Source organism: Dendropsophus ebraccatus, chromosome 5, assembly GCF_027789765.1.
Source record: "Dendropsophus ebraccatus isolate aDenEbr1 chromosome 5, aDenEbr1.pat, whole genome shotgun sequence".
Classification (NCBI taxonomy): Eukaryota; Metazoa; Chordata; class Amphibia; order Anura; family Hylidae; genus Dendropsophus; species Dendropsophus ebraccatus.
Window position 1 is genome coordinate 111,639,554 of NC_091458.1, and position 22,805 is coordinate 111,662,358.

General features: G+C 38.2%; 1 protein-coding gene across 12 annotated transcripts in view; it reads right to left on the reverse strand.

Moving 5' to 3' along the window:
- The window catches only part of DMD (dystrophin), a 1,858,252-nt gene that overhangs the window by 570,425 nt on the left and 1,265,022 nt on the right, over positions 1–22,805 (reverse strand). For all 12 annotated transcript variants that reach the window (XM_069970999.1, XM_069971008.1, XM_069971005.1 and 9 more), the window contains one exon: positions 1,537–1,654. In XM_069970999.1, coding sequence (XP_069827100.1) covers positions 1,537–1,654 — 118 coding nt within the window. The remainder of the gene's footprint in view (positions 1–1,536; positions 1,655–22,805) is intronic.

Below are 22,805 nucleotides of genomic sequence, written 5' to 3' on the forward strand. Positions count from 1 at the left end.
GAAGGTTAATAAAAAAAAAAAAAAACATTTCTATAGTCATTCCAGTATATGAGCCATGGAAGATAGAAACTGATAATAATCTCATAGGGAGAACCTCCTTCAACAAGATTAACAAACTAATATCCAAATGATAATGTGGGAGGAATGTAGGATTCTATCTAGTAATATAGCTGCAATCTAAGGTAACAAAAATGATGCTACTGTTATAGAATTAGCTGGTAAATAGCAGATAAAGCTGCTTATGGTGTTTACAGTACACAGTATAGTCCGGTAACATGAAGCAGAATTACAATACAGTGAATTTACAATATTTTGCTAAATAGTCTCTAATTTTAACTAGCTGTTTCCCAGCAGCTTCAGTTCCAAAACATCCAAAGCTCCAGCTCCCATAGTATCTATTGACTTCCTGTAACTTTATCTTTAACCCCTTGCATTTCTGTTTTTTTCTCCTAAAAGGCCATACTGCTTTCATTTTCTCACCTACAGACCCCATGAGGTCTTATTTTTTGCTACACCAATTGTACTTTTTACTAATTTTTTCCATAAAACTTGCTGTGAAAATGAAAAAAAAAAAAAAAGTTCACCATGTGGTAAAACTGACATGTTATCTATGTTTCCCAAGTCAGTATAATTACAACATTACCCAATGTAGAACACTTATTTTAATCCATGAGGCTATTTAAGGGCTCATTTGTTTTGTGCCATAATTTTTTCTTTTTCAGTACCTCACTTGTGTACATTTGACTTTTTGATCATTTTTATTACATTTTTTCTAGATGTGCCATTTCAAAAATCAGCAATTTTGCACTTTGGTGGGTTTTTGCACTTATGCAATTTACAGTGCGAGATCAGGAATATGATAATATAATAATTTGGGCATATCCACATGCGGCAATACTAAATATGTTTATTTTTTTTTTTATTTTAAAAAAAATAGTAACTATTAAACTTTTAATATGGGATAAGATTTTTTATACTTTTAAAAAGCTTTTTTTTCTTTTCTTTTTTTTTTAACACTTATTTGTAATTGCCTTAGTTGACTTCTACAATCAGTGCACTGTACTGATCCATCAAATCAGCTCTTTATTGCTTCAGCATGCTGGAGACAGGCTGAAGCAATTGCTGATATCAAGCACCATGGAAGCCCCACAGAGGCCTTGGGTTGCACTAACATCGGATAGGCTCCCTGCAATCTCGCTGCAGGGAGCTAATATGGCCACCAGACTACGAATGCAGGTATGTGAAGACCATTTAAATGCCTCTAAGTTTTCACAGCAGCATCTAAATGGTTAAATAGCCAGCACATAGAGTTTACTCTGTGACAGCTATTAGTGCCAGCCCCTGGCTACTGATAGCAAACAGAAGCCACTGAGTATAGAGAGGGATCATGTTGTGAGCCCTATTTATACCCCTTCATGATGGGTATACCCTTCATCGGTCCTTAAGAGGTTAAAGGGGTATTTCTATCTGGGACACTAACCCTTTAAGTACTTCAACAGTTATATTGCTAAACATACTGCTAAATCGTACACTTACTGCGATCTGTAACCACCGCTCGAGCCTCTGGATTGCTTGTCTTGTTCTTCAGGTTTTGAGCAGCAGTTATTAGTTCTTCCAAATGGGGGCGCTTTTGTTCTAAATCTTGCAGAGTTACCTGTGCACAAAGACAAATGAAACAAAATGAGTATATGCAGTACGATTAAAACATTAAGAGATCTACAAATATTTTATTAGGGCAAAAAAGTTTTGAGTAAACACGGGTACTCACTGTTATTTTTTTTAATTTTTTTTTGCCACCCCTAATATAGAGCATGCATGAACAGGCCACTGAGTTTCCATATTGTAATGTTTGCTAATACAAATGTGCATGTTTGTCAATCATATTGACATGTTGTTGTTTTTTACATTTCAGATGCAATTTCTATAAATACGATTAAAGTTCTTTAGTACAATGGGACTTTTATTCAATCCTTGCACAAATGAGCTTTACGTTTATTGTTCTGTCCTTTCAGCCATGAAACAAAAGATGTTCTTCAAGTTACACAAATGATGAACTAAAACAAAATGTTCTATGGATGGAACTGATTTAATGTGCTGATATTTCTCCTAATATAGCTAAAGAAAACAGTCTCAAACAAAAGACAACTGAGCAATGTCTAAGTAAATAAAAACATCATGGAATTCCTGTAATTTTATCGCAGATGCATATCATTTATAATGAGAAACACTATAAAGTTCAAAAATAAATAAAAAATAATAATAATCCAAGTTCACCAAAGGCACTTTAGTGCAATTTTTTAAGTATGTTTTTCTATCCCAAGCTAGAACTCACATACATATATGGGAGGTATTTCACAAATTTAACAAAGTATTCTTATAATTTATCAAAATTCTGCATAGATTAAGAAAATTAAAACAGCTTCTTGCATTTAGGGTGGAACCCACCCACCTAGTGAATCTGGGGAGCCTTCAGTTACCCTCAGTGTGTAATAAACAAGCTAGTGCAGCTTAGTGGAGGACTTTCTACATCCCTAGTTAACCCCTTAGTTGTCACCTGAAAAAACTCAAAAGTTAAAGACTGTGTACCTCTATACTGCATGGAATATTTACCACTAACTAAAACGAGCAATGTTGCACCTTCTCCTTGGTCCTCCGTGTCTAATTTGGAGCCATATACCATTGAGGGTGCCCCCAAATTTTCACTCATCAGACAATGCAGTGGAGTGTGCCCCATTAGAATAGGTATTATGATTGCCATGCAGCCCCTCTCAATACATTGTAGTGACCCCCAAGATAGTACCCAGGGCCAGATCTGGGTATGTCCAACATTAAGCCTTTGAATTGTGGACGTGAATTGTGAATTATTGGAGATGCACAGGTGGCCTACCCCACAATAACTGAAAACTTTCGGACTTCTCCTTTAATTGTGCTCTGTTAGACAGCGTACTGAAGAGGGACCACAGTAATGGTATTATTTGTCCTGAGATGGTATTGTGAGTTAAAGAAGGGAGGTATTGCACTGCCCAGGAAATTCAGGTTCTATAGAGTATGAGTAAACTGTCTTAGAAAAACTACTTTAGCAATCTGTAACGAAGCATAGTCATAGTCAAACTCCTGTACAAGAGAAAGTATGCAGTATAGCCCTTTGACAATTTATTTAAAACTATTTTTTTTAAGTATTGCGAGAACACTAAGATCTTTTTCAGAAAGTCTAGTCTATGGACACAGTAAGTAAGCGCTAAAGATTAAAGACTCTCTGATCCTGTGTAACATACTGGGTTGAAGTGCTTACTCAAGAACCTCTGACCCCTCTTTGAATGTACCCACTGCTTTTCCTGTTGCTACACTACCTTTTTGATTTAATTCTTGCTGTTGGACCAGAATGGTAGTAAATTGCAGGGAAAATTGAGTAGTCCTTCAATAGGATGCTTCTCTGCTCAATGTCATGTACATGGTTACCCTATTGGTTAGTGTTTTACTCTTTAAGGGTAGCTCCACACGTACCGGATCTGGATCCGCGAGTTTGCAGCCAAATCCACTGCGGATCCTGGTAGTGTGAAGCTGAATGGGTCACATACACGCAGCAGAATTTTCATTCCGCTGCCTGTATGTGACCCGGCCCCTTTTACATAACACACCAATCTGTATTGTCAGTGTGTACTGTACATCTTCCCAGCTGGCCCCAGCACAAGGGGTAATTTATGTTAACTCTATTTTGAGTCATATCGGCAACTGAGTCAGGCTTCAAGTGTTTGAGAGCCTACCTAACACTCTGGAGTGACAGTTTCTGGTGCCCCATATGAGGATCTCAAAATCATTTAGAGGCCATAGGTGGAGCACAGCTACAGATCAACTCAAGAGTACAAAATGACGATGAGTAAGGGTCATTTTACACAGATTTATCTGACAGATTTTTTAAGCCAAAGCCAGGAATTAATTTGAAAAGAGGAGAAATCTCACTCTTTTCTTTATGACTTGTTCTTTGTTTATAGTCTGTTTCTGGCTTTGGCTTCACTGATCTGTCTGAAACTCTCTGTGTAAACGCACAATAAGATGATCTTTAGAACCTCTGGATCAGGTACCATCATCTAGTAACCGGACCTAAAATGAGGAACCCGTGCCTGTGAAGTTCTGTAGTGTCATAGCTGGTTGAGGCGAGGAACATTTTCTGTCTAAAACTTCTTTCATTCTTCTAATTCCACATATTGTGCCCACATTTAGGGGGGAAAAAAAGCAACGCAAACCATTTAGAATGTACCTTAAAATAAAGGGAACATCTAATCTACATAAACCATAGTAAACATACATTGCAAAGTATATATAAAAAATATTGAGGCAATAAAGATGGAATCATAATCTAACACTGTATAAGTATGTATTACATTACCTTGCACCACATTAAGTAAGTCACTGTTTTGCATCCTAGGTCATACAGATAACAAATTCCTAACTTGGAACTCAGCCACTGAGCCATCCAGTCTATCAACTGTGCTCTCAGGCGATATCATTTGTATTCCACTGAGCTTTTCTCTAACACACAGGACCAGTCTAAGCTGCAACTCTTTGTATATTAATGTAATTAGCTGCAGGTGTTCCTATTTAATTAACAAGAGCCTTCATTCAGCCACACGTAGCAGTCTATAGACCATCCAGACTGAACAGATCACACGACCCTGTTCTAGTCACGTTTGCCCAGAGCAAAACTGCCACCCTGATTTACAAGAGTCTTGCAACTTTACTCTTTGTAATTAACATAGCGAGATGATATTATCACTTATAAACTAACATTTTTTGACAGAAACATTCCTCTAAGACATTAAATAGGACTGTGTCAACGGTTCCCGTCTCATGTTATAAGGGCTTTTTGTAAATTGGAAGGTTAAAGTACAGTTTTTGTTAAGAAAGCTAAAGTCAGTCCAATCCAGGAGGAAAATAAAATATGAAAGCATATTTAATTCCAAGACATTGAGAGAACTTTTCTTTGCTGTAAACAAGTGATGGCTCCTTTGAAGCCATGGATGCATAGATTAGTATTCGGAGGGCATGCACAAAACCTTTATGCAATGTATAAAAGTGAATTGGAGCTCACCTATGTCAACAAAGCAAACCCCCTAGACCTATGCACATTGCTAGCTTATTAAAGGAGAAGTCCAGTGAAAACTTTTATTAAAGTATTGTATTGCCCCCCAAAAGTTATACAAATCACCTATATACACTAAACGACCGCAGCGAGTATGTAATTATACCGCCCTTAACCCCTTCTGCTCCCGCCGGCTCCCCCGCTGTAAGCATACATTACCTGTCCTTGCTGCACGGGTCCGGCGTCCTGCTCTCCCGTCCAGCCAATTAGTATGTTGCCCAGCAGCAGCCACTGATTGGCCGGGCGGGAGAGCAGGACGCCGGACCCGTGCAGTAAGGACAGGTAATGTATGCTGCTTACAGCGGGGGAGCCGGCGGGAGTAGAAGGGGTTAAGCGCGGTATAATTACATACTCGCTGCGGTCGTTTAGACCGCAGCAAGTATGTAGTTTATGGGAACTGACAGGACCTGCCGGGCTCGCAGCGAGAATCTCGCTGCGAGCCCGCCCGTGTGAATATACCCTTAAGGTTTCCTGGGTCTCATACTGCAAATATTGACTACCACATAATTTTAAAAATTCAGCTCAGTCCTAAGCTGTGCATGGTAAATGAACTCACAAGCAAAGCAAATCTCAACAGAAAGAAATATCTTGAGCTTGATATGCTCTGATGTTTTGTATGTGTGTATTGAAAAGAAATGAAATATTGAAATATGATTTTGTATAAAAATAGAATAGTTTCATAGGTGACAGAGCAGAATTGTCTAAGAACTGCTGAAATGCACAGATCTGCCCTTACTCTTAGCTATTCGTAGATATGTATATTCTATGCTCCATTACCCCAGCACCAGCCAGGGAGATGTTTGCACATAATAGCATTTTATTCTTGATTGAATTTACACTTGGAATGTTGCTTGCTAGTGTAAATATACCATTTTTCATCGGAGAACTGCAAGACAGCCATTTTTTCAAGCTGTGATATCTTATTTTAGTATCTAATAATGAATCAATTAATGAAAGAATACACACTATTTATACCACAGATTACTTTCTTCCTTCCTTTTCTTACATCATACCAATGCAGAGATCTTACAGTGTCCAAATATTTCCATTAAGTGACAGAACTGTGTCATCTGGCTTACTTCATGTGGAATAAAAGCAGATACAGAATGTCAAATACTACTTATGGTTACATTAGAATTAACATTGCAGTCTGTAGTCAATAACCTTCTTTTTAAGAGTAGCTATCTGAGGAAGACTATATTAGCGCTGGAACTGCCATCTTACATTGTCTAGAATATAGAACAGATAGCTGCAATCCTGCGAGATTGTCTGTACATTATACAGGATGTCATACAACTCTCCACCCAGTTCCTTGATGCCACCTCCTTACTAATGGCAGCTCGCTGGTTTACCCTCTTCCCCTTTCCACTCAAGCTTGTTAATTTTTTGCCTGTTCAGTTTATACATTTTTTTAATGGCCTGGTGATCGTCCTCAAACTCTCAGCCCCGTGTCTGTTTTCCTGTGCAGGAACAATTCTTATTTAAGTTCGGTTTTCTGTTTCTGTTATTCTGCTCTGTTTACTTCCTAACACACATATTGGCCAGATTAGGATATACTCTTTCAGCTATAAAATTGCATTGGTCTTCTGACTTGCTAAGTGTCTCGTCTGGTCATCCAGCTCCTTTGGTCTTGTTGCTGTTAGAATACTTCATTTATGTCATAAATCATTTCAGAGGTGTAATTTCACACTGTTAACCCCTAGACGACCCAGGGAGTATAGTTACGCCATGGAAGTCTGTCCCCAGACGACCTAGGGCGTAACTGTATGCCCTGGGTGTTTGTCCCGCTATGAAGCGTGCTCCGGAGCGGAGCGCGCTTCATAGCAGGTGGGGGCCGGCTGCAATCAGCAGCCGGGACCTCACCGGTAATGACACGCTGCAGCGATCACGCTGCCGCGTATCATTAACTCCTTAAATGACCGCGGCGTTTAAATGAAAGTGACAGGGGGAGTCCCCTGTCACTTACCGATCGGGACCCCCGCAGTGTGATTGCGGGGGTCCCGATCAGTAAAACGGACTGCCGGAGGTCTCTCACCTGCCTCCGTGCGGTCCGATCGGCGATCTGCTACACTGAGCCTGCACAGGCAGGCTCAATGAGCAGATCGCCGATAACACTGATCAATGCTATGCCTATGGCATAACATTCATCAGTATAGAAATCAAACTAATGTATGTAAAAGTCCCCCAAAGGGACTTCAAATGTGTAAAAAAAAAAAAGTTAAAAACACCAATACACTACCCCAAAACCCCTCCCCCAATAAAAGTTGAAATGACCCCCCTTTCCCATTATATAAATAAAACATATAAAAATAAATAAACAAATAAACATATAATATACCGTAGCGTGCGTAATTGTCCGATCTATTAAACTATAACAAGCGTCATTGCGATCGGTAAACGGCGTACACGAAAAGAGGGAAAAAATTGCGCGGATTACCCATTTTATGTTACATTATATATAAAAAAAAAATAATAAAAAGTGATCAAAACGTCCCATCTTCACAAATATAGTATTAATAAAAACTAGAGATCATGGCGGAAAAATCGACACCCCATACAGCCCCGTAGGTGAAAAAATAAAACAGTTATAAGTGTCACAATAGGCCCATTTTATTTATAATTAATTGCCAAAAAAAAGGATTTCATTTAAAAAAATTTATAACATTAGAGAATCTGTGTAAACCTGCATATGGTTGTGTTCGGACTGACCTATAGAATAATAGTATCATGTCGCTTTTACCATATAGTGTATTACGTAGACACAGGAACCCCCCAAACGTTACCATATTGCATTCTTTTTTGCAATTTCACCAATTTATATCTTCATAAATAATATATTTGGAATTCCATCATACATGTTATGGTAAAATGAATGACGCCACTACACAGTACAACTATTCCTGTAACAAATAAGCCCTTACATGGCCCTGTAGATAAAAACTGAAAGTGCTGGAGCTCTTAGAAGGGGAGGAGGGAAAAACGGAAACACTAAGATCAAAATTTGCGCGGTCCACTGGGTCATTTTGGGCCTGGTCCTCAAAGGGTTAAATGGATGCATCCAACCTGTTGATATGTCTGTAAAGCGCACTGGGCACTGAGGATGAAAGTAATTTTCTAACCTTGATCATCAATGCATTTTTCTGCAACGTTGTATTTAGTTTATAATTGAGGCAGTTTGGAGAACTGGGGGCAAGACTAACACCCTCTTTGCACCAATCCACCCCAGCTGGCCCACCATCCTAATGAATATTCATCTGGCGCCCTGCAGTGATAAGCGCCTGAGTGACTTCACCCGCAAAGCGCCACCCCGATATTTATTAGGAGGACAGGCCAGCCGGGCAGGTTGGTGCACTGAGGGTGATGGTCCAGTCCCCAGTGCACCAAATTGCTTCTTTTACATAATTAGAAAACTACAAAGTTCCTGAACACATTGCAGAGGATCAAGGTAAGAAAATGACACGTGCTATAGGGATATATCAGCAGTTTAGATGTTTCTAACCCACTGTTTTTTTTTAATCAAACTGTCTATTTATAAAATTTTTTAATAATTTTTTTCCTTTAACACAAACAACAAAATACAATGGTAAAGAAAAGCCCACTGATTGTTTTCATATAATAGCAATGCATGTATACCTTTGTCTATCACATTCTGTTGTGACTTCAAAGCTGCGTTTGTGTCTCTGCAGGGTATTACTTTACTTCAGCTATGGGCTTTATCAATCATTAAAATATTGTCTTTTTACCAACATATTACGAAGTGTTATTCTACTGTACAAACCTGCACTCAAGAGGTATTCCCATCTCTATTAAAGTAGCTAAAATAATTAACGTAGCTAAAATGTCACGTTCATTACATTACCAACAAAAAGGTAGGGACATAAAGCGTTCATGCTACATCTAATATATCATGAAATAGGTAATTTAAGCAGAAGCATACAATGGTGATTTCCTCATCTCAAACAATTAATTTTTTGAAACAGTGGTGGGTTCAGTCTACCCCAACAAAATATTCAATGTCCCAATGACTTGACATGTGCCTTAGAGCATCAATTACAGCTTGGCAACAATGACTTATGCTGTTCACAAGTCAAAGTACTGTCTACTAAGGTATGGTATCTTGCTTTTTTTTTGAGGGATGGACCTCAGGTCATTGAGTTTCTAAAATACATAGTTACTTATGGGATTCAGGTCAGATAAAGTGCTGGCCACTCATATTGAGGAATCCTTGTCTCCAGCAGCCATTCCCTAATGATGTGACCTTCATGGGATGGAGCATTGTCGTCCATTGTCGTCCATGTGTTGTTCACGAAGAGTCACAATGACTGGATTAATGATGTTATTTAAATAGTATAGGCTTGTCATTGTACCAAACACAAAGTGTAAGGCAGTTCTGTATTTACTAGGCACACTTGCTTACACTGTAAACCATTACCACCAAAGACAAGAGCGGCTAACCTGAGGGCATTGACATTTTGGGCACTAAACAACATTATTGAATGGGCAACATATAACAGTGGCCTGTTGGAACACTGCAGATTTTTTGTATGGTATTTTATAGTGAGTTTCCCTTTTTACATTATTGTTGTTGGGCAGCTAAAGAAGTGTCTGACTCACTATACCACTGAATGCTGAGGCTAGGACACCAAAAAAAAAAGTCTAAATAGACTGCAGAGTGCCCTGCTTATTACAGGGCACCATTAGGACTACAGGGAGACTGACTAAGAAGAAAAGGACCACAGCTATGACTGGGTCCTGTGAGGACTGAAAACAGACTACTTTAAGGGTTTAAAATATTTGTCCCTCTATCCATAAGATAGGGGACAAGTATGAGTCCAACCTTCTTTCCCCCTCAGGGGTCTCTATCAGTGACCCAGCTCCTTTGTTATGAATCGAGACACAGGTTAGTACATGACCCATGGCTCCAATGATTCTCTTTAGAGTGCCATAAAGTGCCGAGTGCTGTATTAAGCTCTTTCCAACGGCCTATAGAGAAAGAATAAAGATGAGCATCATGCACAGATCTGTGGCTTGATTCATAACAAAGGAGCCAGGTTGCCAATAGAGCCCATACAATCTTTTACTTGTCCCCTATCCTGTGGATAGTGGACAAGTATTTTTGAATCAGAAAACCCCTTTAAGCTACAGAGCCACAGTTGTGACAGCACACTGAAAAGCCTGCAGTGAGACTGATATACCATTGGCTGATCAGCGAGTAAGCCTTCCAGCAAACGATGGATGATAAAATGCTTTTGACACGCCATTGTCACATTACAGAAGTTATGATTGGTGACAAATTGCTAAACCATTCAGCATCTCTCAACTTTTTACTGATTACAACATATACGTCAATTTGCATTTTTAGGTATCTGTCCGTTCATCTATCTCTATTTATCTCTGTTTCTTTCTATCGTACCTATCTATATAGTATATCAGGAATAACAGATCAGTTCATAGCGAGATACAATTCATCTTGTATCTGTCATAATGAATCAGTGTTGTAGACATTGTTGTAGAATACTGTTCACATTAACGCAAATCACTATTTACTTTTTAAAGGGTGTTCTATAACTTGATTTCCACTCGAATGAGCAAATGTGAACAAAGTGTAAGTAATTGAAAAGTTTCCTCCTACTGTTTGCAAACAGAATTTAGAGAAAACAGTAGGCAACCTATCCAGTTTTTAATTAAAAACAGATGGAAGATACTGTGCTGCCTTTTTTTATTCTACCGGTTCAATTTGAGCTGCCTATAGTTAAGTGTGATGAAGCAAAGCAAAATGTGTAGTTGTAATTATCAGATTTGTGCACCAAGACAGGTCTGCATTTGCTGCATGGGGTGGAAGTGACAGGAATACATTTTTCTATGGAAAAGCTTTTATTGATTCAGTTCAAGATATGTGACTTTAATATTGCTGTTAACTTTTAGTCAACATCATCAATTGTTGCAGTCAAACATAGGGGGTTATTTACTATTGAGTCTAAAACGTGCATTTTTATTTATTTTTTTTCTTTACAGAGTATTCGTCTGTTTTTAACCAGGCCAAATAGGACTTATTTAACAAACGTTTTAGAAATTTGTAAATAGAATATTCTCAGAATATTTGCAAAATATCCGCGAAGTATTTGTAAAAAAAAAAAAAAAAAAAAGCAAATTCACCTGGTACTGAGCAGACATAGGCATTTACCACTTTGTGCAACTTTTTTTTTTTTTTTAGTTGCAAATGATATATTGGGCACAAATCCAAGATAATGTGATTTTTGTGGCTGAATACTCAAAACAAGCAGATTAAAAAAAAAAAAAAATAAGTGTCACATTTAAAAAATATTCACCCATCAAATAATGGTTCTAAAAAAAGGCACAAAAGGGGGGCATTATTAAGGAGTCTAATGTGTGCAACTATTCTAATAAGGATTGGTGTGTATTTTGTTCCAATATCTTGTGACTGATTTATTAAAATGTTGTACTGCCGTGGTGAGTGGTAGTAAAAAAAAGTTGCAAAATTGCAAATATTGCACAAGCATATTCACCTGGTACTGACCAGACATAGGCCTGCATCTGTTTGTGTGACTTTTTAAAAATTCACAAATGATAAATTGGGCGATAATCCTGGATTATGCAAATTTTGGGTGAATACTCAAAACAGGCAGATTAAAAAAGTTGCATCTAAAAAATATTCGCCAGTCGAATCCTGGTTCATAAATAGAACTTAGACCAGAAATGGGTGAAAAATCCAATGATTCACCCCAAAATAGGTGCAAAGCCCTTGATAAATTTTTCCCCATAGCCTTTGATAAATGTAGCCCAGAGTCTTTTTAAATAAGGCCTATTGAAAGTTACATTTACATGTACATTTCCATAATTAGGATACCGATCACATTTAGTAATATAGCTGTAAAGAGTCTTTTCATTTACTTAGTAAATAATGCTACAACTCAGCTGATGGCAAGCAGTTCTCTATTTTTCTGTAGATTCCCATCAGGATGTTTACATAGATGCCAAGTGAACTTCCTAGGGATAATGTCAAATTGCAGAGTGTTATGCCTGGAAACGTCCTTGTAAACACTGTAAATAAAAGATAATTCCAACTTCCTCTGTCTTAAAGAAGATGAATCTTTAATGTAGAAAGCTAAAGTACACATATTGTATAAATAATATACTGTATTCAATTGCACAGCAAATTAAATAATCTGCATGGATTGAGCCAAAGAATATTAAGAAGAGCTGACACACTATCACAACCATAGTAATGACTTAAGCTGGATTTATAGACATTCCTCACAGATTCATTCTGAATCCCTGGCGGTCTAGGGCAGTGAAATGTTCACGGTAAATTTCATGGCCCCTCTCATTGGGTCCTTTAGGGTTTCAGTCCAGCTATTCATTACTATTCATGATGTCATGGGATATATTAGATGTGTGGATTGTGCATCAAATAACATTATATCCTGAACACTTTTTTGCCACTGATATTTTAATGCAAATTATATCCTATTGATTAGATTTAGGGTATGTTCACAAATCGATTTTCTACCACCATTATTTGAAACTCAAAATAACGGCCTTTGTTTTGAGTACCAAATAAGGGTCGTGGTTTAGCATGTTTAAGTAATACCAGGAGGTTCTGCTGCAATGTTAGAAGATAGAGGTTTGCTGTTATAACCTCAGTCCAGCAGAGGGAGCCAGTTCCCAGCTAGGAGTAATAGAAATAACTGGGGAAGAAAAAGTCAGAGACACAAAAAGTGTAACACACCCAGTTCCTGGCAGAGGAGAACAGTCCAGTGCTGGAGCTCAGGAGCAGTGTCCAGCTAAGGAGCTGAAGAGTGGTGTGACAAGGTGATCCAAGGAAAGCAGGACAGCCCAGCCAGGTCCATAGGAGCTACAAGTGTGCAGCACTGAAGGAAGAGAGCAACACAGCCCAGTAAGTGGAGAGCAGAGCAGCAGTGTAACAGGAGTGCCCAGCTAGCTTCATCACTGCAGCAGGGGGGAAGGTACTGCTGAGGGGAGACAGAGCTGGAGCTGCAGGGGAATCCATTGCTGCTAGCAGGATCAGAAAGTGGGACCCTCTGAGAGACTGCATGTAGTTGTGCTATACTATATAGAGGGATGTTACATCCTTCCTGCTACTTATCAGGTTGCTAAGACAGTGGCCATATTGTTCAAGATTTGCAGAATTATCAATCAGTAAAGTTATTCTAATACTACTCAGCTGTTAGAGTCAGTTTGTCGCCATCCACCTGCACCTTACATTCCACTGTCTGTCATTGCAATAATAGCCTTGGAACGTTATTCTAATTCTAATCCAATAGCTGATTTTTCCCTAGACTTTAATGAAAATAATTAAAGAATGAAAACAACAGCCGTTTGTCAGGAACTTACCTTCCCGGGCTCCAGCGACGTCTGTGTCCAGCTCTGCTCCAGCGGCGTGCCGTCGCTCCGCCTGCCGGAGCCAAGGAACGCCGCGGTCACGTGACTGCCGGCCGGCACTCAGCTGAACAGCTTCTATGCAGGCTGGGTGGCGGATCGCTCTGCCACTCAGCCTGCAGTGCTGCAGCTGAATTGTGTCTGGATTCAGGAGGCCGGACCAATCAGCCTTTGGTCCGGGCTCCTGATCCAGTATAAGAGGAAGTCAGAGCCAGCCTCTAATCGCTGGCTATTAGGTTCACTCCTGGTCCCAGCTCCGCTTGTTACTCCTGCGAACCCCGTCCTATTCCTTCCTGCCTGACTTTCTCGTTACTCTGACCTCCGCCTGACTTTTGACTATCCGTTGTTTTGCTGACTTTGTACTGCGTTGCCCGTGTGGTTTGACCCAGCTTGTTCCACTATTCTTATTGTGTTTTGTCTGTCCGTATTGTTCTGTGTGTTCACTTACGTAGTGTAGTCTTCGTGGTTGTCCGTGACCGCTTAGGGTCGACTGAGGCAAGCAGGCAGGGTCAGTGGGGGGATTCAGATCCAGGGCCCACTGTCTCTCATCTGTCTGTACCTGCCCGGCCTCACACCGTTATATAAAAATTCAATTGGCGGTCGTTGGCAAGTTTAACACAATATCACAACATACATGTTGAATACTCAAAAGGAGTTATTTGCATAACAATTATAGACAAACACAGTAGAAACATAGAAGATTGTTGGCAGAAATTTTTTTATAAATATAAAGCTAGTAGGCACCACTAATCATCATGGAGTGCTAAACCAATGCATATACTGTAAGTAGTACATCATCCTCTCAAAGAAATAAAAAGCATATGCACAAAAAATGGTAGCACATCACGAAAATCTTTATTATAACACTGACATAGATACAAAAATTACAAAAATTCCACATAAATATATGAATGTACAGGAGTAGTAAAATGAGGGACACAACACCCAAAATACTGCTCTACATTAAAAACACTAAAATGTCACCATAAGTCCTGCTGGTGTTCCAGCCGGGACTAATCTACCACTCTGATTCTGGACCGTATGTACAACAACAGAAATCCAACATCTCTACCTAGACAGAGACCCGGTAAAACAAAATATAACCACAAATGATGGAGAATAGAAAGAAATAAGAAAAGATCACCATATGCAGTCCAACAGAATGAGAGTCAGATGGGATAAGAAATCACCCCACGCGTTCCTCCGTCTAACGGAAGCTGGATTTTCGTGATGTGCTACCATTTTTTGTGCACATGCTTTTTTCTTTTGAGAGGATGATGTTGGCAGAAAAATACCACTGGGTCCATCTAGTCTTCCCTGTTAGTATTTCCATCTTTATTATCTTAGGATAGATATAAGTCTATCCCAGGCAGGTTTACATTCAGTTACTCCAGATTTACCAACCACATCTGCTGGAAGTTTGTTCCAAGCATCTACTACTCCTTCAGTAAAGTAATATTTTCTCACATTGCTTCTGATCGCTCCTGCTGTCTAACTACAAGATCCACTAATCAATAAAGAAAGAAAGAGCAGGTAAGTATAGCTATGAGTGTGCGTGTTTAGTGTGTGTGTGCCCTGCTGACTGATATGTAAAGTGTGTGTGCCCTGCTGACTGATATGTGTAGTGTGGTTGTGCCCTGATGACTGATATTTGTAATGTGTTTATGCCCTGCTGACTGATATGTGTAGTGTGTTTGACCTGCTGACTGATATGTATAGTGTGTGCCCTGTTGACTGATATGAATAGTATGTGTGCCCTGCTTACTGATATGTATAGTGTGTGTGTGTGCCCTGCTTACTGATATGTGTAGTGTGTGTGTGTGTGTGCCCTGCTTACTGATATGTGTAGTGTGTGTGTGCCCTGTTTACTGATATGTGTAGTGTGTTTGTGCCCTGATGACTGATATTTATAGGGTGTGTGTGCCTACTGACTGATGAGTATAGTGTGTGTGCCCTGCTTACTGATATGTATAGTGTGTGTGTGCCCTGCTTACTGATATGTGTAGTGTGTTTGTGCCCTGCTTACTGATATGTGTAGTGTGTTTGTGCTCTGCTGACTGATATGTATAGTATGTATGTATGTATGTATGTATGTATGTGTGTTTGTGTGCCCTGCTTACTGATATGTATAGTGTGTGTGTGCCCTGCTGACTGATGTGTGTGTGTGTGCGCCCTTCTTACTGATATGTGTAGTGTGTTTGTGCCCTGATGATTGATATGCATAACGTGTGTGTGTGTCCTACTGTCTGAAATGTGTAGTGTGTGTGTGCCCTAATGACTGATATGTGTACTGGGTATGTTAGCGGCACATGTGGTATAAGGAGGATATGTTAAGAGCACATGTGGTATGTAGCAGGTATGTTAGTGGCACATGCCGTATGTATCGAGTATGTTAGTAGCATGTGTGGTATGTAGTAGGTATGTTAGTGGCACATGCGGTATTTAGTGGGTATATTAGTGGCACTTGTAATCCATTTTTAGGTCTATGGTGTTATTAAAAATGCAGCATGCTGTGGGCATCGTACGGTGCAAGTGTTTTTATTATTATATCTATGGGGCATGCATTATGCATTTTGGGAAAAAGCATAACAAAATGTGTAAAAAAAATTGCCCCCCTCCCCCCCCCCCAAAGTAAAAGACAGTGTCAAAGGGGTACTCCAAAGCTTAAAAACTTTTGGCATTGTGCTAACCTCACCACATTCCTCCCATATCCTCCTGTGGAGTCATTGGGTCCCTAGCTGACTGCTACCCCCACTTTTAAGAGTACCTTACCTGCTCAGCCAATCACTAGCCATGCTGCCATCTCATCTCAGTCACTGGCTGGCTGTCGCTGGGCAGGCTTTCACTGTCGAGAAAAGCTTTTAGAAGTGACGGCAGCAGTGGTCAGTGGGGGAATTGGAGAGGCTTGAGGAGGACACTGGGGAAGTATGGAGAGGTAAGCATAACATGTTTATTATTTTTAATATAAGGGCAGTGCAACATCTAAAGTTTTTAGGTGCAGACAGCAAGTAGGCCTCTGTGTCCTTCAATGCCAGGACTGAATTTCAGTCCCAGTCCAGCCCTGAAGGGTACCCTCTATGATAAAATCAGTCTGGTGTCCCTATAGCTTCATAGGTGACTCTACATAGGGAGATCTGCATCTCCAAAGTTAATTCAGTAAGATCAAGGGGAACATTGGAGGGGGGTCCAGTGGAGCAACATGGTGTTGCTAGCCTAAAACAATAACAATAAATAATATACAACTCCTCCAGATGACAAATCTCCATGTCTGGGATATGAAACTTTTATTTCTGAAACCTGAAGAATCCTGAAGAAATGGTTTTTACATACAGTGGAAACAGGTTTTGTAAGATGTTCTCTCCTAGCAACAGACTCAACCAGATCAGCTTCAAGAACAACTGGGCTACCATCGAATTGGAGATGGCCAAACTAACCAAAGTAACAAAACAAAGCTGACTGCATTAAATTAACCAGTTGACGACACAGGTGTCATTGACAATATATAAAGCGGCCATGGGCCACTGGCGATAGTCAGCACGGAATGGCATTTAAATGGCCTGGATTATCTTCACTGGTAGTCCTGTGGAAGAAACAACTACCTGAAGTGAAATTGGGGGGAGCCGATCCGTTCTCAGTGCAGTCAGAGGCTGTGCATAATCAAGTGCAGAAAAGATGAATCAATGCAGTACATAGGTACTGCATTGACCCCTATGAGCAATCACAATATTGCTCACAGAAGTCTCCTAAGGGGGCTACAAAAATGTGTGAAGAAAAATAAAGAAAATAAAACAATTTGTCTACATTCTGGAGGCATAGCTGGATTTTAAAAAGGCACCATGTATTTCTCTGACCTAACAGCTATCTAACAGTGTCAGCAGTCTGTCTTTGTAAACATTGTAAAATTAAGTCTTTATTTTTACAAAGTTTACAATGTGTTACAATTGTGTACAGCTGTTTTTATTTCATAGGTTTTAATATACCACATTATTAGAAAAGAAAAATAGCCATATATTTCCCCCCAAAATTTACATCCGTACTTTGCTTTTATTTTGCTGTGTGTGAATGTAGCCTAAAGTTTAGACAACAATAGATAAGCGATTTTATTGTGTTTTTTATTAATATCGTATCATTTATATCTGAATGTGAAATTTCATGTCGCCAATATTACTCAGTCTTATAATTGCAGGTGCACCTTGGCTACGATTCAAGCACATGGAGTGTGTTTAATATGCATAAGGTCACTTGTTTTTCTGAAATGACATTTCCAAAAACAAAGCTCAAATATCGTGTCAAATATGATCTCTCAACAAGGGCATTATTACATAATCTCAACTGCAGCTAAAAATACATCCTACATATTACGAGGCACAAGGAAACATTTGTTTGCTCTGCATACAGTATGTTTATAAATAGCATGGAGTCCACAGCACAGAAAGGGGAACACAGTGGCATTCAGTATTTATTCATGCATCTCAATGTGCTGTAAGTGGGATGACCTAGATTTCTACATTTAGGCAATGCTATTTTTGTACCTTTTGCTTTTCATAAGACTTGTCCTACATGTACAGTAAGTAAAAGTTTAGGATAGTTATCATATTTGTAAATCACAAATATGCTTAGCATTTAGGGTATGTTCGCACAACTTTTTGAAGTGAACAATACAGCTGTATTTTGATAATTATAGCTGTAAATAAAGAGCACATTGATTATGCAGTTACTAAAAAAAAAAATGGCTGTATTTCACCTCAAATACATTGTGTAAACATACCCTTAAAGTAAATAGAATACAGAGGGTTTGCACTGCCCTTTTGAGGGGTCAAGAGACCCTACTTTATTTTCTGCTACTATTACTGAGCATTTACAGTATACTAAACCTAAAATAGATTAATAGATAAATAGATTAAAAGATACATTTCTCTCGATCGAAAAACACACACACACAAAAAAAATTGTCATTTATTTTTTTTGCATTTTAACCCCGGCATCAAGGTCTTCGGTGCAGGATGTCCGGGTCAAAGTAATGCAATGTTCCTCCCCGCCTTCTAAGAGCCATAGCGCTTTTATTTTTTCACCTACAGGGCTGGTTGTGGCTTAATTTTTTTGCGCCATTATCTCTAGGTTTTTATTAGTATCTTATTGGTGTAAAAGAAAAATTTGGATTGTTTTTTATAAATTTTCCTAATATATAATTTTTAAAAAAAATCTATATACTCCTGCTGCATGGGGCATCTGCATCAGATTTACCGGAGAAAAAAAATAGAAAACTATTAGCCCTAGCTCCACCCTTGCCCTGTAACTTGCACTAGGCACTTTCCATTCACTATTATATTTTTTAATAAATTGATTCAGTCTTTCATTTAATTCATTTTAGTTCATTTAGACAAGCACACACCCCAAGCTAAATTCCAATGTTTATGTATTCATGATATATATACAGCTTGTGTTCTCAAAACTATATATATGTTGTCTGGCAAACAGGAGAGTCCTCTGAACAAAGGTATTTTCACACAGTGACTTTGCTCTGTTCCAGACAGTATTTTCTTACTCAATGCATTTTCTACTTTGAGGTATTATTTTCCAGTCACATATAAAGTAGCAGTGAATTTTTTTTTAAAACAATAGCAAAACTATGGCAAAGCAGTGACGAAAACTAACAGAAAGCAGAATGCAAGTCACTACGCTGTTAATAAATAGAGTATATATGTGTATATATATATATATATATATATATATATATATATATACTCTGAGTGTCAATTAATCTTTGTAAATATAGTCCTCCTTCAAATTTATAGTTTCACTGAATTCATTAGGAGTATAAAATTTAACCTTTATTATTTTGCGTTAAAAAGTTTTTTATTTTATTTGTACATTCACTATATACTTACGCGGCCATCACCAGGACACCCTAGGAGCCAACCATCAATAAATACAAAAGTTCATGTCAGTTCATAACACCAATATTGCACATATTTTTGCTAGGTGTCTGTTCACATTAACACATGCGTTTTTTTCTTGTCCCATGCGTTTTATTGTTTATTCCATTTGTTATGATACACAATTGATTATATGTTACTCTTAACTTGCACATGTCCCGTAGAAGTGTATTATTGCACTTAGTATAGCAGCACGTTTGTTATTGCACTTTATGCTTTCACAATAATAATTCCAATGTAAACAATGAGGTAAAGAATGCGGAGTGGCCCCTGAAGATTGCCGCATGTGAAATGCGTAGGACCGTTGTTCTATCACGACCAAAAGTCCGAGCAGTTCGCTCATCTCTACTTAGCAGCAACACATCTCAGTGGTCAGCTCTACTGCTTTGCAGCTGTATGGTTCTGGATTGACTCCAAACAGTTACATCATCTGCATGGAATTTGTATAAAGAAGTAGGTAGTGCTCCAGTACCAAAAATAGGTTTTCTTATGTTTGTGTGGATTTCCAGACACTCCATATTCTTCCCATACTTAGGGCCACCTTAACAGCATTATGGGCCCCTGGGCAGAGCTGTAAACTCCCCCCCCATTCCACTTACCAACCCCACAACCTTGCAACTCCTCCCACATTCCTAGCCGAAGCCACCCATACTCCTTCCCCCAGACCGCCCCTAGTAAATTCAATCACATAAATTGGAAAGACTGTTCTGCCCGTACTCACTCACATATAAGTTTGTGTGAGTATCTGAGATAGGGAAATTGGGGACTGATAATAAATGGCAACACTCTGTACAGTGCTGTGTAATATGTTGGCACCATAAAGAGACTGAAACATACAAAATAAATCACTGCACAATGAGCTTATTTTCTTGCTTCTTTACTGCCTTGGTAGAACTAATTTCAGCTATAGCCATAGCAACAATACGTGGTAGAAGACTGTTGTCTAGCAACAATGGAATTTCAGATGTTGCTAAATTTCATGGCAATATACCGTTGATGTTCCCTATTTTCAGAGCTGAGCTGTGGGATAACCTAACTATTATACAAACTATTTTAGTCAGTAATAAATTATTCATCATGTATTCATTTGGAGTTTGAGTGAGCTGTCGAATGACGTAGAAGTGATAGAAAAAAATTACAAAATATAGGATTTTCTAGGAAGCATATTTTACTACCATGCAAAGATGACTCAGCTGTACTGGCTTTTTGACAGTGTGCATCATATTTTAAGCACAGTAGAAACAGATATTATTCTTAATTATAACACTATTGTATAATTAAATGGTTAGGTAATTAAAGTATCTTCTCCAGCAGCCACAACCCGCACAGCCCTGGAAGTCGGGTCGTGACATCACCATTTTTATCCAGAAAATGAAGCCTGGATGCAGTAGTAAGTGCAGGAAGAAAAGCACTTTATAAGCATTTCCCGTAATAAGTGTATATTGGTGATTTGTATAACTTAGGAGGCAATACAATACTTTAATATAAATTTACGTCTGACTTCTTCTTTAATTATCATCCTGATAGGGGCGGATGTTACTTGAAGCTCAATATTTTCCATTATTTTTAATACTTCTCAAAGTTTGTGGAGGCTTAAAAGTAAAATATGTATGGGGCCCCCTAGCTAGTTTACATAACAAAACAAGAAAAAAAAAATACTACCACTATACAGTGCCTGAGGAACAGTGAAATATACTAATTACAACACTATGCTATGAGAAACAAATGTGACAACTAGTCAATGAGACATATTGGAGCAGGCAACATGTAGCTATAAAAGCCTACTGAATTTCTCAAAATACAGTTATTGCCTAATAGGATGGCCTTGAATTTCATATTTAATCAGGTCTGGAAATATTAAGTAAAGGCATTATGTGTAATTGTGATATAAATCTTTATCAATTGAATGGTACATAAGACATAAGCCTAGAAGAAAAACGCTGTAGGAGGCAACAAAACGCCTGCCATTAGTTTTTCAACAAGCTGAGGATACATTATAGCCTGACTACAAACTGCCTTTAACAGTGGTTTTATAACTACGGGGAATTTTCGGTCTATACTCTGCCCAGCTGAAGACATTGACCCAACAGTGTATAATGGATATAATCTATACCTTGTAATAGATTATGATTAAAAATTATATATAAAAAAAATAGAGATACAAAATAAATAAAAATAGTTTGACCTGATTATTAGCTCTGTACATACCTTAACCATTTAATAATGATGGTTAACCCTCCTAGCATTACAAAGAAACTATAAAGTTGCAGATAAAGCCTGCCAGGAACTTGTTAACATCAGACTTTTTGGAAGGGAGGAGGGGGAGACTGAGAGAAAATATTAAACACTTTAGATTTACAGGAAAATTCAACAGAAGAACATATACTTGGGACGTCTATTCAAAAGTCACAGTAATTATCCTGGTTACATCATATTCTTTCTTATGATATAGGGGTGATTATCCAATTATGTTGGTGTATCCCCACATCATTATGAACATGTCTCAGTAAATAAAATACAATAAAAAAAATGTAAAGTTATAACTTAAAGCCATACAGGTAAAGCATATATACACATCTTAATCAACAGCTACATATGACATGTTTGTGATGGTCTAATATACAAACAGATCCAAAACATTATAGCAGATATGGATCATATAACATCACATAAAAAAACACCAATGCATCATACACACACACACACACACACATATATATATATATATATATATATATATACACACACACACACTTTTTTGTGTAACAAGTTCATTTCCCTGATGTAACCTATAAAAAAAAATCCTTTATTTAATGTAAACATCCAAATTGCTTCCCTATCTATTAAGTGACATTACTTGTAATCCCCAGAGGGGACCTTTTAAACTTGTCTCAACTCAAATATTTTACATTATGAAGCACAAGAAACACTTTTTCCGATTATTTTTTGCTAAAGCAAGCACTATACAGAATTGGATCCTGCTGCTGGGCTCAAATGATAAGTAATTTTGAGCTAAAAAATACAGCCGTATGTTCAATGTAATAATAAATTCCATTCATTCAATGAGAAACTGACCAGCAATGTACACACTGTATTAAATAATGGCTGTAATTATGACCATCCAAAAAATAAGCATAGTCATTATTTACAATCTTTATTTATATTAAAAAAAATAATAATAAACAAAAAAACCAAAGGATTTGATTGCCATTATGATACACATTTCTTGAATAAAGGTAGGTTCTGCAGTATACTAGAAACATTATTACACTTTTTTTGCTGTATGCTAATGTGCATACCCATAATGT